At 36.7% G+C, this 18,278-nt stretch overlaps 1 protein-coding gene across 5 annotated transcripts in view; it reads left to right on the top strand.

The window, feature by feature from the left end:
• LOC150081850 (wings apart-like protein homolog) overlaps nt 1–18,278 on the top strand; it is a 287,626-nt gene that overhangs the window by 228,196 nt on the left and 41,152 nt on the right. For all 5 annotated transcript variants that reach the window (XM_090378945.1, XM_090378944.1, XM_090378942.1 and 2 more), the window contains 2 exons: nt 1,595–1,710; nt 13,836–13,970. In XM_090378945.1, the coding sequence (XP_090235071.1) occupies nt 1,595–1,710; nt 13,836–13,970 (251 nt within the window). The remainder of the gene's footprint in view (nt 1–1,594; nt 1,711–13,835; nt 13,971–18,278) is intronic.

Here is an 18,278-nt window from a genome sequence, read left to right as displayed (position 1 = left end):
CTCAGATGAAATATATTGTTTGTGCAGTTTGGCATACGTTCACTAATAGAAGTAACCCAAAGGGGCTGATAAGGAGCCAATAAGCATCAAAACAGTCATCTTGGTGATCTCAGATTTTTTAATGTGGAATGGATTTGCCTTCATAATAAAGCTACATAATAAATATTATGTAGCTTTATTGAAATACGGCTACTTAATAAAGCAATATGGCCCTCATACATGCATTCGTAAATGAGTGAAGTGCATCAGTTGAAGTGCGTGCTTGCTCACGGGCTAAAAAACTTGGAATAACTCATGGGGAACCTAAGCCCTCTACTTCAGATTGGCTAACTACAGTCTCAAATGAAGAGAACTTTAGAAATCCCCATTTGCCAATGAGAATCAAACCCAATCTCTCCAAATGAGTGGTACACTGCAATGCAGCATACTGCTTGGGCTGCCATGGGCTTAGTTAATGTTATACAATTTTTAAAAAAATATTAAAAACTTAAGCTGAACTGTGGATAAAGTATTTGTCTGTAAGTTGGGCATAAGCCCACACCTTAGCACCAAATGCTTGTTACTCACCATACCATTCCCTGTGACTAGCAACAAGCCACATGATCAAATATGTAATGTAGTAATGCATTCCAACTTTATCTCATTTCCTATTTCTGTAACAATTGTTTATTAGTTCAAAATTTACAACTGCCCATGGAACCAGTGCCTTTCCCTGCAATCAGATGCATGGAAATAGATACCAGTGTTATGTTGTGTTGTGTTGTGTCTCTGAATACCTGATGAATGCCCCGACTGAATTCTTTACAGGTCACCAACTCTTTTTCTCGGTCACTTTTCATTTCGTTATGGTCATACCAGTAATAAAGCCCTGACTCAATGCAGAAACATTTGCAGTTCTCCCCTAGTCAATATTTCATCAGATGTGATTTGAATTATGCTAACTTTTTTTTTTTTTTTTTTTTTTTTGTGCACTAGTATTAACCGTAAAGAATTAAATTTACAGAATATTATGACATACTACATTTTGATTCCATATACTCTCAATAAAGCACTATTTATACCATGAGGGAATACCTCTTAAAGTTTTGTATAGTTTTTATAATTACACAAAAAAAAAAAACAAAAAAAACTGATAAAATTCTCATCTATGATGCCAAACACTAGGCAACAGTGTTCCAAAGTTTGATGGAAGAATTTTAATGTAACTTTTGAATTACTAATCCAGTTTTAGAAATAAACATGTTGAAATTGATATTATCCTATGTAAAAACCAAAGGAAAATAAGCATTAAATAAGATAGCATTATTGATATTTTCAGTGTACAATATATGCATATAATTTCTAATGGCTAGCAAAGGGTTAATTGACTTGGGAAAATATCATTAAAAATTTTTGAACTACACTTAAGTTTAGAAACCTGTTAAAACTGAACCTTATCATTTCACAAATGTATTTTCATTATTGATGTTGAAATATTAGAATCTGATATTCTCCAATATACAATAGTATATTGGAGAATATCAGGTAATTGTCTTGTTTGAATGAGCATTGTCAATTACAGTAAGTTCTGCATTTTTCATTACATCCAATTTAGGAAATGCCAGTTCATTGATGTGTTCTCATGATGGGCTGATTGACTGTGTGCTTTTGTGCATCCTTCAAACACCAAGAGCCGTGGCAGTAGAAGACAGGTTTGATTTATTAGTACTGGTAAGTTAAGTCACTCATTAACATAATTTGCAAAAGAGATTTTTTAAATTATTATTAGGTTAATGTAAAAGATTTTTAAATTACAAAGATAAGTGTATCTATTCTCATGTTTTTTGATTATTCCATCACCATTGTTTAAACACCTCCAGATTGAAAAAGGAATGGAGATAAATTAGTGCTTAAAATAAAAATATTGACTAACAGACCCTAGGTAGCAGTAATTTTCTTTGTTCCTCACATCTGCATATTCATTCTCCTTGACTAAAGTATTAGTATGTATTCATAAAGCCGAAAGATGCAAGGAAGCTAGACTTCTACTGCATCAGTTTAAAAAAAAAAAAAAAAAAATCAATAAATCTATACCACCTGTATCCCTTTTATCATACTCTTCCTACTACCAGAAGATATTTATCCCTTACACTTCACCAGACTGTCCCAACTACCCAAGAAGGCAGTTCATTTCACTGGTTAACAACATGCTAACCAAATGTTCCTAAGGTCCAGTCTAATTTCCCCAGCAGTTCATATTTATGCCCTTTATTTACTCCTTTATTCATCTATTTCTTTCTTGGTCATATTAGACATTTGATGGAAAGCAGTATCTTCTTTGATGTTCAGCGTCTTCATCCAACTTCTATAGCAACTAGATTTTTTTACGTTTATTAAAAAAAAAAAAAAAAAAAAAAAGAGTTCTCTGTTTATACTTCAGCATAACCATTATGTCAAAGGAATTTAGTTAATCATTTTAACAATGAATACAATTGTTAACTATGTTTAGCAGTCATGTGGGCTTGGACCACAGTCAGTCCACTTAAACACGTATGGCTAATCCCCCCCCACTCCCAGTTTTCAAGCTCACCGCACAAGAAATTGGTTTCGAATTTTGACAGTGTTTCAGACAGGTATACCGATTTAATAACAAAAAGTAAGTGCAAAGCCTGGGAGACACTGAAACAGGAAACATGGATCCCTGAGGAGTGGTGTACAGAGTCGCTACAAACAAGCTCTCCAGAAGTGAAGTTATTTCCACCACAAGGACTGCACAGGGCATCCCCACGCCGCATAGGACTAATCTGTACTCAACTTCTATCCAAACACAGATACCCTGATGTTACGATGTTACCTGTATGAAGTAATGAAATTTTTGGATACACCCAGATCCTTGGCCATAACATGGCCTCGACAATGTCCCCCGCACATACACTACTCGGACTCCCTCCAGTCACTATCTGGCAGAGTAGAGGTAGCAAAATTATACACTAGCTGATCCGGAAGCCTCCTAGATAGTTTCGGTCCGGTGTACTAATTAGTGGCCGGCCTGCGAACACCGTTTTAGAGCTGTACTCTCGAAATGTAAGAAATAATGGATCTCGCCACGATGTTCATCATAACCTCAAAAGTCATCAGTCATACTGCATGATGGAAGAGATGGGGAAGGGTTGACCGGAACTTAGCTCTAGAGACTAAACATGGGTTCCTCCAATAAACAAAGTGGTGGTATTGCACCGGTTGATGAGAGTCATCTACCACCTAATACTGCCTGGTAACATAGTAGGGCAGCATTCCTCTATGTGGCTGTATATATGGTGTATTCACCCCCCCCCCCCCATTTGCTGGTCAGTGTAATCAGATTAAGGGTATTGCTCTCTACCACTGTTTCTCTAAAGTACCATGGGAAAACAGTCATCCAATAAATTCAAAAACATTTGCTGCTATATGAATCACCAACTTGCAAGTTCCAGTCAGTATCTAGAAAACCCATTATATGACATTCTGATTTACTAGCCCACTCTATTTGTATAGTCATTTGTTATACTCATTAAAATTGTTAAGCCTATAGCACATTCTCACTCGTTTTTTTGTTTTTCTTGTATTTAGATCACACCAGACTGGCTCAACATAGCACTGGCAACAGGTTCACTACCTTAGATTCTATGTACTATTTAACCAAGAGCACAACTTTTTACCCCTCTTTGCTACCCTGTCTATCCTTTCTGTAAACATTGTACTCTCCAAATTCAAATTCTGCATCCCTCATTGCTGAGTCACATCAAGTCTCCAATATCCCTATAAAGTCTGCATTTGTTGACTTAAGCAGACTTCAATTCAAATTCAACAATGTTTATTTTAAATCCTGGTATTAGTGTGGCACAATCAGTTACACTCAGGCTGCACTTCTTAGCATTAGCATTAGCATTAGTAGAGGCATTTGATGCAAGAAAGCAAGCTTATGCAGCATCAGCCAAAAAAAAAAAAAAACCCACTTCCACTTCACCCCTCTGTTCGTTCAAAATACCTGTCCAGCTGAGCCTTAAACTTATTTAGGCTATCAACCTCCACCACACGGGATGGCAGTCTGTTCCACCAACCGACCACCCGCTGGCTAAAGGCAAATTTCCGCACGTCTATCCTACATCTGTCTTTCCTCAATTTGAATTTATGCCCTCTCAGGTGATTTTTCTGAGCTAGAGGAAGAATCCCATCAGCATTGAGCATGCTTAAACCATTCAAGGCTTTATACACCTCTATCAGATCACCTCGCTGGTGCCTAGTCTCCAGACACTGTAATTTGCAAAACTTAAGCCTTTCCTCGTAAGAGCACCCCTTTGTTCCATTCACTAATCTTGTTGCCCTTCTCTGTACTCGTTCCAGCAGCTCTACATCCTTCTTGAAATGAGGCCTCCAGACCTGTATACAGTACTCTAGGTGTGGCCTGACCATTGCCTTATACAATGGAATAATCACCTCCTTGTCCCTGCTGGAAAAATTCCTGTATATCATTGACAATACTCCATGAGCTACTCTTGCAGCCCGTCTGCACTTCTCAGAGAACTTCATATCTGCCTGCACAATCACCCCCAAGTCCCTTTCATTCTCTACCACTGTCAGTGTAGTACCACAGAGTTGATACGTTGCCCTGGGGTTGCTGTTTCCCATGTGAAGTACTTTACATTTGTCAATGTTAAACTTCATTTGCCACCTCTCAGCCCATCTGCTCAACCTTTCCAGATCCTGTTGCAGCAATGTAGTGTCAGTAGTGTCCTTGACAACCCTGCCAACCTTTGTATCATCTGCAAACTTGGACATTAAGCTTGATATACCATCATCAATATCATTTATAAATACAGAAAACAATAATGGACCCAACACTGAGCCCTGAGGGACTCCACTAATAACATTAGTCCATGATGAGCAGTGTCCATTGATTACCACTCTCTGTCTTCTCCCACTCAACCACCCCTTTATCCATAGCAGCAATTTGCCTCCAATGTTACACTGCTCCAATTTGTGTAGCAGTCTTCCATGTGCAACAGTATCAAAAGCCTTTCTAAGATCCAAATATATAATATCAAAGTTATTCCCTGCATCCAGTTCTTTTGTGACTGCATCACAGTATCCAATCAAGTTGGTCAGGCAAGACTTCCCCTTAACAAAACCATGCTGTGTCTGAGCTATAACTGAAGTCTTGTCTAAATGATCCTGCAGTGCTTCTTTAACCAGTGCCTCCATTAATTTTCCTGGAACAGAAGTTAAGCTCACAGGTCTATAGTTACTTGTGTCAGCCTTTGATCCTCCTTTGTGAATTGGGGTCACATTTGCACATTTCCAGTCTATGGGTACCTCCCCTGAGTCCAAGGAAGCTCTCATAATTATGGCTAAGGGTTTGCTTACTTCCTTTGCTGCCTCCTTTAATATAACTGGATAGATCCCATCCACCCCGGGTGCCTTTCTTGTGTTTATCTTCAACAGTTTCTCCTCCACTTTACTCCCAGTTATTTCAAGATTCTCTAGCTTACTGCTAGAGTTGAATACACCTCTGGCATTCCCCTTGCTGAATAACTCCTCATGTGTGAATGTCGATGCAAAATATTCATTTAGTTTGTTAGCTACCTGAGCAGGATCATCAACAGTTGACCCATCAATATCAAGTGGACCAATCTGATTCATCCCCTTCCTTCTAGAGTTTACATAAGTAAAGAACTCTTTGCTGTTTTTCTTTGCATCCCTTGCCAAGGATTTCTCGTAATCCGCCTTCGCCTGCCTAACCTCCTTTGTAACTTGGTTGCATATCAACTTGTATCTATCATAGGCTTCTGTGTCATGTGTTAATTTGTAAGTATCCCATGCATTTTTCTTCTCTGCCATATGCCTCATTAGTTCATCTGACATCCATTTTGGCCTAAACCTTGAACAATATTTCTTAGTTGGTATGTAAAGCCTAGTAGCTTCCAAGATATGTTCTTTGAATGCTTCCCATTTTGAATTTGCTGTTGGTAACATCATCAGTTGGTCCCACTGTATAGAATTTAAATACTGTCTCAGTCCATCGTAGTCGCCTTTACGGAAGCAATAACCCTTCCCTTTACCCCTAATGGTAGTTACCTCTTTCAGTAAATCCCACTTCAGCACACTGTGATCACTGCCACCTAGTGGTTCATTTATCTGCAGATTCTTAATGCATGAAGAATCACTGCTGATAATCAAATCAAGAGTATTACTCCCTCTAGTTGCTTCCTGAACATGCTGATGTAGAAAACAATCATCCAATAAATCCACAAAAGCCCTGCTAGTGTGTGAGTAACCAGCCCCCAAATTCCAGTCAATATCTGGGAAATTAAAATCTCCCATTATAAGACTCTCTGATTTACTGGCCCACTCTATTTCCCTGTACAGTTCCTTATTATACTCATCAGAGTCATTAGGCCTATAGCACACTCCTACTCTCAATTTTGATCTCCCAATGCTTATGTCACACCAAACTGACTCAACACTGCACTGTCCAGCGATGTCGACTGGCTTCACTTCCTTGGTTTTTATGTGTTTCTTAACTAATAGCATAACCCCTCCCCCCTTCCTATCCTGTCTATCCTTTCTGTAGACGTTGTACTCCCCAAATTGCAGTTCTGCATCCCTTATATCTGTGTGACACCACGTCTCTGATATCCCAACAATATCTGCCTTTGATGTTTTGAGCAATACCTCAAATTCATCAAATTTATTTACTAAACTCCTAGCATTGGTGTACACGCAAGTATACCTGCACCTGTTTCTATTCTTAGCTACCCTAACACAACCCATGTGTTTATTTGTACCGCAATGGCTCCCAGCAGTCTCTGAAATACCATGCATCTTGTTTTTCAGGCTTCTACTCATTCTAATAGAAGCAGTGCAAGAATCTCTTTCACCTCTGCCAGTGGCTACTGTCAATCTATTGGTCTTTGTCTCCCCCCAAGCTAGGTGGGTCGGAAAACTGCTAGCTTGGGGGGAGACAAAGACCAATTCTTTATTTTGTATTTATTTTTCCTTATAGTATGCACACTAGATTTGTCCAACAGCAATTGAAGCACTACACATTTCACTTCTAAATTAATATTTTTTTTTTACCGGCACAAGGAGTTGAAGAAAATGGTCTTTTTTGAAGACATAATGAGGGATAAATTCCTTTAAAATATGAATATAAATAATATAAATAAATAAATAAATATAATATAAATAAATTCAAAGAGTAGAGACGATAAGTTTCATCATTTTAGTTTCTGAAACTTATTTCATCATATGTTTCAGAAACATCAGTAGTTTTTTTCTATGAATGTTTTAATTCATTCAGCTACTTGTGACATGATCACAAACCTACGTAAACCACAAGGAGTGCACACAATGTCACTGAATCATCTAAAATACATAAAAAAACACTATTGTTTATATTACATTGTTGTTGTTTTTTCCATATTGAAGGGGTATATAATTTTTTTTTCTTTATCGAATGAGTGACAGAATGCAGTGCAGAACTTAATCTCAAAATTAACAAAGCTTTATTTGTATTTTCTTAGTGCAACAGTAGTTGCAGTGATGTGTAAATTAATCTTAAAGTTGACTGTGTAAAAATGATATCATGCTAAATGAAAGTGCACTAAACAAGGGATACATATATCAGAAACCTTGCCTTAGTATAAAACTGAGTGATCTAGTGCACTGATTGTCAGCCTGCAGCTATTGTGATTTCAATAGCTTCCAGGATTAACGTGATATCATTCTTGGTGTAATTGCCAGAATCCTTCTGCTCCAGTTTAAAGTAAAGAATTCATCAGTGAGATATTAGAGATGCCACCTTTTCAGAATCTTTGATCAGATGAATTTTTTGGTGGTTGTTGTGGGTTAAAAACAATCCTGAAATTTTTAACATAAAATACATGTTTTATTAAATGACCTTTGTAACTATATATATATAAAAAAAAAAATTCTTGTTTATATTTGCCTGACCACTAGCTCTATATAATAAATCATGACTACAATTGTTAACTGTATTTAGCAGCCATGCAGGATACATGAAAACTCACGCAGAATATATATATATTTTTAACTCTAGTTTCTCCCTTACCAATATTTTAATCCCAGAAATCTTCACCTAAAATATGCTTTTTGAGTGGACCACAGTTCACTCAAAAAAGTGTATGCTACTGCACTCTTGCTTCTGACCACTTTTATTTGTTAAACAATATTAGGAAAAAATCACTGATACAGATTTCTAATTTCCAGTTTTGGGACCTTAGCAAAACCATAGTTAAAACATTCTGGTGTATGATTTTAGTATATAACAATATACAATACATTTACCTCAAAACGGAAAGAGGATCATACACTTAATAAAGGTTTTAATTTTCTTATCTTTGAAATTATCTTCATTGGAACAAATAAAACAGCATATTTTAAGTGAAGATTGCTGGGATTCAAATATTGATAAGGGAGAAACTAGAGTTAAAAAAGATACACTGAGCGATCACTTGAATTATGACCACTTACCTAATACTTCGTAGCTCCTCCTTTTGCCCTCAGTACAGCAGCTATCTGATCTGGCATTGATTCAACAAAATGTCGGAAGCGTTCGGGAGGTATGGCCAACCAACCTGTGTGTAATGCGGCCAGCAATACAGGTATGGAGGTGATTGGAGTATCCATACGCCTGATATACCTTTCCATAGTGTCTCACAAGTGCTCTATGGGATTGATATCGGGGGGAGTTCGGAGGCCAATCGATATGGTGGAAGTCAGAACTGTGTTCCTCAAACCATTCCTGCACAACAAGTGCCGATAGCTTGGTGCATTGTCATCTTGGAAGACACCATCGCCATTCAGGAAAAAGTGTAACATTGTGGGGTGTACACAGTCAGCAAGCAGGTGACGATAACAGAGACCAGTGATTCCTTGTTCCACATGCACCAGGGGTACAAGTTCCTGCCAGTGAAACATGCACCACACTATACAACCACCTCCACTGGCCTGCACTTTTGATATAATGCATGATGATCTTCATGTTGTTGTTGCCAAATCTGTACATGACCATCCATGGTGTGGAGTAAATAACGTGACTCATCCGACCAGCACACCTTCTTCCAGTCTTCTAACGTCCAACTTGCATGCTCTTTGCACCAGGAGAGTCTTTTACACCAATGAACCTTGGTTAGGAGAGTATGCCATAGGGGTCGTCTGCTGGTATAGTCCAGAAATCGTTTTGAATATTTTCGTTAGATTCTTTTAATTGCATTAATTTGATTTTTAATTGTTTTAAATTGATTTTGAATTGTGTTAAATTGATGATTTAATTATTTATATTTTACTTTAATGTACCGGTAAGTTGTCGATTTTTTTCGTTTTTTCCGTTTTAATTTCTGGAGGGTATCATACGGAAGTGTTCTACGTACTATATTGAGGTAAACTCCTCTTATTATTTTACTAGTAAGCTGGTATAGTCCATACATGGAAGCATGCAACACATGGTCATGGCAGATATTGTTCTGGGTTGGCCCATGTTGTATTGGGTAGTTCAACTTTTGAACAGTGCTGTGCCTGTTCGCCTGTATGAGTCGTTGGACCCGGTGCTCACCTCTAACTTCAACCTTTCGCTGACCTTTGCAGTTTTTCTGTTGGGTCATCGTTTTATCATTTTGACGCCAGTCCTGGTACACTTTAACAACAGTGGCTCTCAAACACCCCACCAGTTCAGTCGTTTGGGAAATCGAGGCACCAACTTGTCGAGCTCCCACAATCTGTACTTTATCAAAGTCCGATAAATCCTTCCTTTTACCCATCACATTTGGAACTTTCCTGCCTACCGAACCACTGATGCCTTATCTATGCAATGTAGGTCAACTAACTGCACACTCACGTGGTCAGTGGGTTGCATTCACTTTACATAAGGGTGGTCGTAATTCAGCGATCACTCAGTGTATATTTTTCATGTATTCTGTATAATATAAAATTCATGGAAAAGCATTGTTTTTGTTGCACAGCCACTGAACTACTTGTTCCTTTTTTTCATCCTTTACCCATAAAAAATATATATATAAATAAAATAACCACAATACAAGAAAACCTTGCAATTTGCTAATATGTTTTTATTGCTAGTAGCTGCTTGGATCACACAGTGCCTATCATTCAGGAAACTTCTTGCATGGTTTTATTGTTTCATTGTGTTTGTTTTTTAACCAGTCAGTTTAGCATACAATCTTATTTGCAGCTACAATTTTCAGGCTTGAAAGAATTCTATTAATGAATATCATTAGTCCTGAACACGTACATTTTTGAAGTTTTTTGAAATGAACTAAATGTCATCTACCTTTGGAATTCTTTTTTGTGTCTAAAAACAAAATTTGTAGATTGCCATTCCCATGTATGTGGCTAAAATGGCTAAAAAGCTTTAAGATTTCCTTGCACAATTAACTTTTATTCCTGTACCTTGAACTATCAGAAAAATTTGGAATCAGGAAACTGATGTTCCTGCTGCCAATGCGTGCGTGCAACTTTCATTTCTGATTAATTTTTGGCATGTTAAATTAATTTTACCACAAAGTAATACTATCTTATAACCTCTGGCTTTTTATAATGTGCACATCAGGCAGAAACCAATCAATAATATATAAAATATATTAATAGAACAATATAAAATATTTGCAAAGTACAGTGGACCCCCTGCTTTACGATGGGTCCACTGTGATATGTAGTAAGCGTGGAACATTGTGATTAACTCTGCAAATTGAATTTTAATTCTATTTAATTTCAATTCTATTAAACAAAGCTTAAAAAATAGGAATGAAGAGAAGATTCTGAAAATTTATTTATATTTTTTTATGATTTCGGTGGAGGGGAAACACATTTCACCATAATAAGGTAGAACCCACAGAATTCCAGTTATCGGTATTATCGCAAATGCAATAAGATCGAGTTTACTACCCATTTATAATAGCTTGAACTAACAGAAAAGCCCAATAAACCAGAAACTGCAATTGTTTTATGGTAGTGACTTCCACAACTGTCTTTAGAAAAATATCACAAATGCATTCAAAATTGATTCTTATAACAAAACAGCAATAAACAGTGAAAGTGTAGCATTTTAATGATTTGAATTGGTTTTTTGAAATTTGACTCTACTAACCAGTGATTACTGGCACCTACTTATTTCACTTTATGATGGCTTACGATTGTCTCTGACTGGCAATAGCAGCGTTTGTAAACGTGTTGGGCACATGTTTTGTTTCTGTATCCTTCAGTTGAAGTGATTTTTTGTGCTGTGCTTACTTTCCATAAATTTACTGTATTGAATTCTTGAATATACAACATTTTGTAAACTGATAATATGGCCCCTAAAGAATGCAGTAAGAAGAAAACTTCAATTAAAATTAAACAAGAAATAGTGAAAAAACATTATGATGGTGCTAAAATTAGTTCCTTGGTGCATGAATACGGTTTTTCAGAGTTAACCATTTCTACCATAGTGAAACAAAAAGAAAACCTTAAAAAAGTTGAGGTAAGTGATGAATCTAACACAGTCCAAAAAGGCAGAGAACTCATTGTAGAAATGGAAAGGCTTTTGCTGTGGTTAAAAGAAAAACAAATGAAGATAATACAGTTTCTGGATTCACAATACATTTGTGAATGTGAACGTGCAAAGCAGATTTTTGAGGACTTCTAAAATACCTTCAACTAGTAATATGTGATGTGGGGACTTTAAAGCCAACAAAGGTTAGTTCAACCATTTTAGAAAAAGGTCTGATATTAAAAGTGTCATATGACATGGAGAGGCTTGCAGTGCTGATCAGGAAACAACTGAAAACTTTAAGGTGGAGTTTCAAGAACTCATTGAAAAGGAGGGTTACCTTCCTCAACAAGTCTTAAATACAGATGAAATGGGCCTCTTTTGAAAAAGAATGTCCAGGTGAACATACATCACAAAAGAAGAGGCCTCGTTGCCCGGGCATAAGCCTATGAAGGATAGGCTTACTCTGCTATTGGGGTCAAATGCCTCTGGTGATTTTAAACTTAAGCCAATATTGGTTTACCACTCAGAAATTCCAAGAGTGTTTAAACAGCAAAAGGTCATCAAAAGCAGGTTACTTAGAAAAGAACAAACTTCCTTTAAAGAACTGTTAATTTTGGATAATGCTCCAGGCCATAATCTCGAACTTGCCTGATCTCTGGAGGAGCAATTTAACTTTGTTACTGTCAAATTTTTCCCACCCAATACCACTGCTTCAGCCGATGAATCAGCAAGTGATTGCCAACTTTAAAAAAATTTACACGAAGTAGATACTTGCCAAGTGCTTTGAAGAGACTTCAGGAGACAAAGCCATTTTACCTTAAAATAATTCTGGAAATCCAGGTTTAAGACTGTGTAAAAATGATTATCAGTTCTTGGAATGAAGTTTCAGCTCAGTGCCTCAATGCAGCATGGAAGAACTTATGGCCTTCAGTCATCCATGATTTGAAGCTGAAGATGTTCTAGAGAAGGAAATTATCACTCTTGCTGAGTCCTTGGCTCTTGAGAGCAGATGGGCGAGCATGACAGTGGAGATGAGGAGGATGACCATGTAGCAACAACTCAAGAAATTAAGGACATGTTTGCTGCATGCGACATTGTGAAGAGGACAGTAAGAAAAAAACCCAGATATTGAAACCACTGAATTGATGACCTGCAAATTTGAAGATCAGGTGTTAACTTATTTCAAGAACCTTCAGAGAAAGCGCCAAAAGCAAACCACTTTGGACAGTTTTTATACCATAAGTAGCAAGAGGCAGTGATCAGAAAGAACACCAGATACTGAAGGTTGTCCTGATATCTTGATGGTAAAAGATTCTCTTCAAACTCTATCACCACACCACCATTGAAACAGCTTTTCCAGTGTAAGTTAAATAAAAATTACCATTCTTGTTTTATAATGTTTATAATTATCAGTTATCATTTTAAACAACATTTTGGGGGAAAGGGGAATAAGTAAAAACATGGCACCATCAGCATTTTTTATCTTTTAAATTTGTATCATGTTCTACTGTTTATTCCAGTGTATAAGACACACCACTATTTTAGTGTGAGTTTTTTGTTTTTTTTTTTTAGATGAAAGGTATGTGGTATACACTGGAAAATACAGTATTCTATATAAAACTAATACAATTTCCATTATAAAAATCACCTTTTAGAGAGATAAATAGCTTAGTTATATAGTGAAAATTTCAACTTCCGAGGACTTGGAATGAATTACCAAAAAAACAGTGTTATTGGGTTCACATTAGGTTCATATGATATTTCCACGATATGATGGTGTCTCTGGAACAAATTAATATAAAGTGGGGGATCCACTGTATCTTGAAAGTCTAGAACTCAACTTCCTTCTACTTTTCCACAGTCCCCACACACTTAAATATTGAGGTCCCACTCTACTGAATAACGTAACATGGAAATTAAGCTTCGGCTTAAATTTTTCCCATATTATGTTTTTGATTGCATACCAGTAAATGTTACTAGTGATTTGTAACCTTCCTTGCTTCTTTATTTCTTAATAAATTTCACTATAAATATTGTCTTAGATTTGGATGTGGGATGCTCTATCAGAAAAGAAACTTCTGGGCATACCAACAATAGATTAAGTCAGCAAAATCTACTGTAGTAATGAATAACTGGTCAGCTAGTTTGTATAATTTGTGGTCATAATATCAGTAATTTTCTTTCACTTAGAATTGTTTTCTGCAATGTTAACAAGAAATTTATATTATTAGATAATAGTTGAATTTATGCAGAAAGTAAAATCTCTGTAGCTGTCTATAATATCATGATATTCATTATTTTGTTTTTTCAGTCTACTGAGTTACTCATTACTCTTATGGAAAGTTCTAAAGAAAACAGAGAACAGCTTGTAGAGACTCAGATTACTGGATCTTATGATTCAGTTCACGATGGTGTGGAAATATCTGCATTGGAAGCCCTTGTTGAGGTATGATATTAACTTACATAATTAATAAAATTACAACATTGGAATTATTCCAGAATTAGTCCTTTTTGTCATAGAGGTGGAATGTAAAGCAGTGTTGCAATTATTACTAATGGGTCTACAGGTGGATTATACAACAGAGCATTTTCTTCACTGCAATTCATTGTGTGGTTAACAATAAGAGTTCAAGCACAGTAGTTTTGCCTTCAAAAATCAGAATTTAAGAAAGATAAAGAAGAAACTATGATTACCACAGACTGAAGCCCTGATGCAAAAGTAATGACAGGATGTATGTGCTTTCCACTCTTTCTGTTTTCCCTTATACATATACTGTTTTCTGCATCCCACCTGTGGCATCTCCGTAGCCAGGTGGGCAGGAGCAGCAGTGCATAGCACACGCTTCTTGATTAGACCAGGGTTTGAGCCCGTGACTACCAAATACGGAGGATGCAGAAAGGTCAGGGAATGACCACCGCCTATCCCCCGAGCAATATGGCCTTAGTTGCTAATGCTCCAAATAACAAACAAACAAGCATCCCACCTGCAAGTGTCCCAAGAGCCCTCTCTCTGAAGTAACATTTCTGGGGGGGGGGGGTGGTACAGTAATCTGCTCAGAGCAAATTCCAGCCAAAACAATAACATCTGCCTTAATTCCTTTTCAGTGTGGATATTAGTGTTGTCCAGTGACCTTAAATTTCTGACCATAAGATTTAATTATGCAAATTTTCATTATTTTTGCATATCTAGAGAACTTTTGCAAGATCAGCTCTCATATCTTGCCCATCATGATTAAGTGCATGGTGCAGTTTTGGAATATAATTCTCAGTGAAGTTTAAAATATTTTTATTATACTTTTGAAAGCATTCTTGTGGATTTTGATCAGGCTCCAGGTGAGAGCAGCTAATGCTGGCATAAAAGGACTAAAAGAAATATGGTGTCACCCAGAAATAGGGGATGGGAAGTTTCACTATGGTATACATAATGTATTTAGGAAATGCAGACATGATAGAAGGGGTTGGGGAGGGGATCATGCTTCTTATCAAAAGGAACCTGGGTGTGACAAGTCTCAGATTCAGAACTTATGCATGCCCACATAGAATCTGTATGGTGTGAGAAAATTGCAAAATTAATGATACTGAAATTACATATGGCTGTCTATTGAAAAAACTTTTGAGCATAAAGACCCCTACAGTTAATGGCATATACCCACTAACCTTGATGGAGATGAAAAAATGGTGCACTGAACCATTAAAATTAATTATGAGGACATCACTGGACCTCTCCAGTCCAGAAAAATCTCTCTGGATTGGAGAAGTGCAGGGTATCATTATAAATAAAGGCAGTTCTAGGAGACTCAGATTGCATCCCAGTGAAATGGGTAACTATCGACCAATAAGTCTGACTTCATTGGTAAGGGAAATCAGGAGGCATTGATAAATACAGGAACATTTAGAGAGAAATGTAATTTAATTCTGAAAGCTATACAACACTGTTTTGTCAAATGAAAATGATGTTTAATTAACCTGTTAGTTATTTTTACACAGTTACTCATGAGCTGGATGTAGGCAATAATTTTTACATTGTTTATTTGGATTTTAGTAAGATATTTGACGCAGTCCCTCATGAGGGACTGTGTCGATGCTTTGCTAAAACCTTGCGATCAAGGATAAGATTCTAAGATAGATCACAGGGATGATTCAGAGCAAGAGGCAAGGGTTATTACTTTTTGGATTGGTCTAACGTTTGAAGTTCCCAAGGATCAGTTCTGATCCCAGCACTGATCCTTGGGAAATTGCAGTAGTTAGGATATGTTTGAGAGTATTTTTTTTGAGAAGAGGTTTATTAAATGTTTTTATGAATCAACAGGGCTTACCTTTGTTTTTGATATAGGAAGCTTCTTTTCCAACTCTCCTTGTCCAACTCGCTACTAATTCATGGGGAAGGTGATATCAATTTTGCAAGAAATTGTCATAAAGTTAGACATATGAAGAGGTTGCACCATCAGAGTTCAACAGCTTAGTTAACAAATATAACAAATTGCTCACCACCTATAGGAAAGATGACCACATCACCATGGCTCAGCTCAAACAAATTAAAGCCCGCACATACAATATCCCAACCTTATTCGGCCAAGTAAAATTACACAAAACAGGATACCCAATACGTCCCATCGTGTCATATAAGAATTCAGCTTTTGCCTCCTTAGCCATGTTCATCTACCCAATTCTAAAACCACTCCGAGAACTCCTAACATATAACATAAAAAACTACGATGCGTTATTCATGAACCTCAAAGATCTCCATATCAAGGATGATATGAAGTTATATTCACTCGATGTGACTTCACTATACACTAATGTAAATGTACCCTACGCCTTAGACATAGTCTGGGCCTACTTAAATGATGATAACACAAAAATTAATAACACCAGACTCCCCAAAGACAGAATATTCGAACTAACAAAACTATTAGTAAATGCAAATTACATTCTATTCCAAGAAAAAATATACAGACAGATTTTTGGCCTCCCAATGGGCCTAAACATTAGTGGACTCATTGCCGAACTATACTTAGACAAATTAGAAAAGATCCATCTTGATCCATTTATACCACAGATCACATATTACGGAAGATATCTGGATGACATCCTAATCATCACAGATCACTTGACCATAAACAATATTCTAGGTTTTTAATAACATCCATCAGAGACTAAAATTTGAATTAGAAACTGAAGCAGAATCCCACTCCATAAATTTCCTTAATTTTACCATACACAGATTAGGACAAAAACTAAATTTCAGCATATATAGAAAACCCACTAATAAAGGGATGCTTCTGCACTTCCACAGTTATCATCCCCAACCATACAAAAAATCGGTCATGCTGAACCAATTTCAAAATGCCTTTAAATATTCTTCCACCCAGACAGATTTCTCTAACCACTGAAATAAATGAACTAACTAGAAGATTCTCAAATAGGGGTTACCCACTAACCTATATAAACAAAGTCAAAACAATAGCCCGTGATAAAATAAATAACAACAACCTCACAACAAACATTGCAAAAAAAATCCGACAAGACCAAAATATATTTCACCACCATTCCATATATCGAGCACTGGTACAAAAAACTTAACCAAATATGCAAGTGAACCGACATGAAAATCATAGCAAAACCCATGAACAAATTATACACATTCTTCAGAAATCGACCTTCAAATACCACATTCCAATCACAGCATGACCTAGTATACAGTATACCATGCAAAAATTGTGACGCTGTCTACGTAGGATCCACCATGGGAGTGGCACAGCTTTGAGCAAAACAACACGAAGCTTCAGTGCGGGCGGGTCGTTCAAATGCATCGGAACTTTCGTTCCACGCTATAAATGAACAACATACATTCGGCTTTAATGAAACTAAAATTATAAATATTCAACACAACTACTACAAACTACTTATTGCAGAAACCTTAGAGATGAAACTACATGCAACTTCAATCAATATCCGTAGGCCATTCCTATTGTCCGACGATTGGTCACTTATACGCATGCATGAAGAACAAACACTACAACATAAGACAAAAGTTTCGGATTAATTGTGAGTAGCTCTCTTCCTGTGAACATGACACCCTGAAAAGTTCTAGTCCGACTTAAGGAATGTAGAGAATAACCCCCACCCCCACCCCATATCCAATTATTAGACCCCTAAATTTAACTCAAAATTCCGGCCCCAGCACCAAAAAGAAAAAATCAATTCTTAATTATTAGCCAGTTTAGACCTCCAAAATCTAACTTTATGACAATGTCTTGCAAAATTGATATCGCCTTCCCCATGAATTAGTAGTGAGTTGGACAAGGAGAGTTGGAAAAGAAGCTTCCTATATCAAAAACAAAGGTAAGCCCTGTTGATTCATAATAATATAATAGAATATAGGAAATATCGAGCACTAAATAGCTCTCTAGTATCAAATCTATTAAATGTTTTGTATGAAATGTCATGCTTTATGGTACTGAGGCATAGGTTGAGTGTTGACTAATGGGTTAATAAACTCCAAATTGACTTGGTGCATGCCAGGCCAATTTTCATTCTTTTCCTTATTGCCTTTACCATACTTCTATTTTCTCCTTCTCTCTTCAGTACTTCCCCATTTCTAACTCTGTCTATTCAATTACTTTTTAAAGCCTCAATAATCTTCTAATATCCTTCTAAATCTGACTGCACAATTACCACCACCCTGAGTGTAGTCTCATACAGTTGATAAGTTACTCCGGGATTACTGCAATCCCTATGTAGTACCTTACAT

Source organism: Mastigoproctus giganteus, chromosome 8 (genome assembly GCF_048544385.1).
Source record: "Mastigoproctus giganteus isolate SK-2022 chromosome 8, ASM4854438v1, whole genome shotgun sequence".
Classification (NCBI taxonomy): Eukaryota; Metazoa; Arthropoda; class Arachnida; order Uropygi; family Thelyphonidae; genus Mastigoproctus; species Mastigoproctus giganteus.
This window is presented reverse-complemented; position numbering and strand designations above follow the sequence as displayed.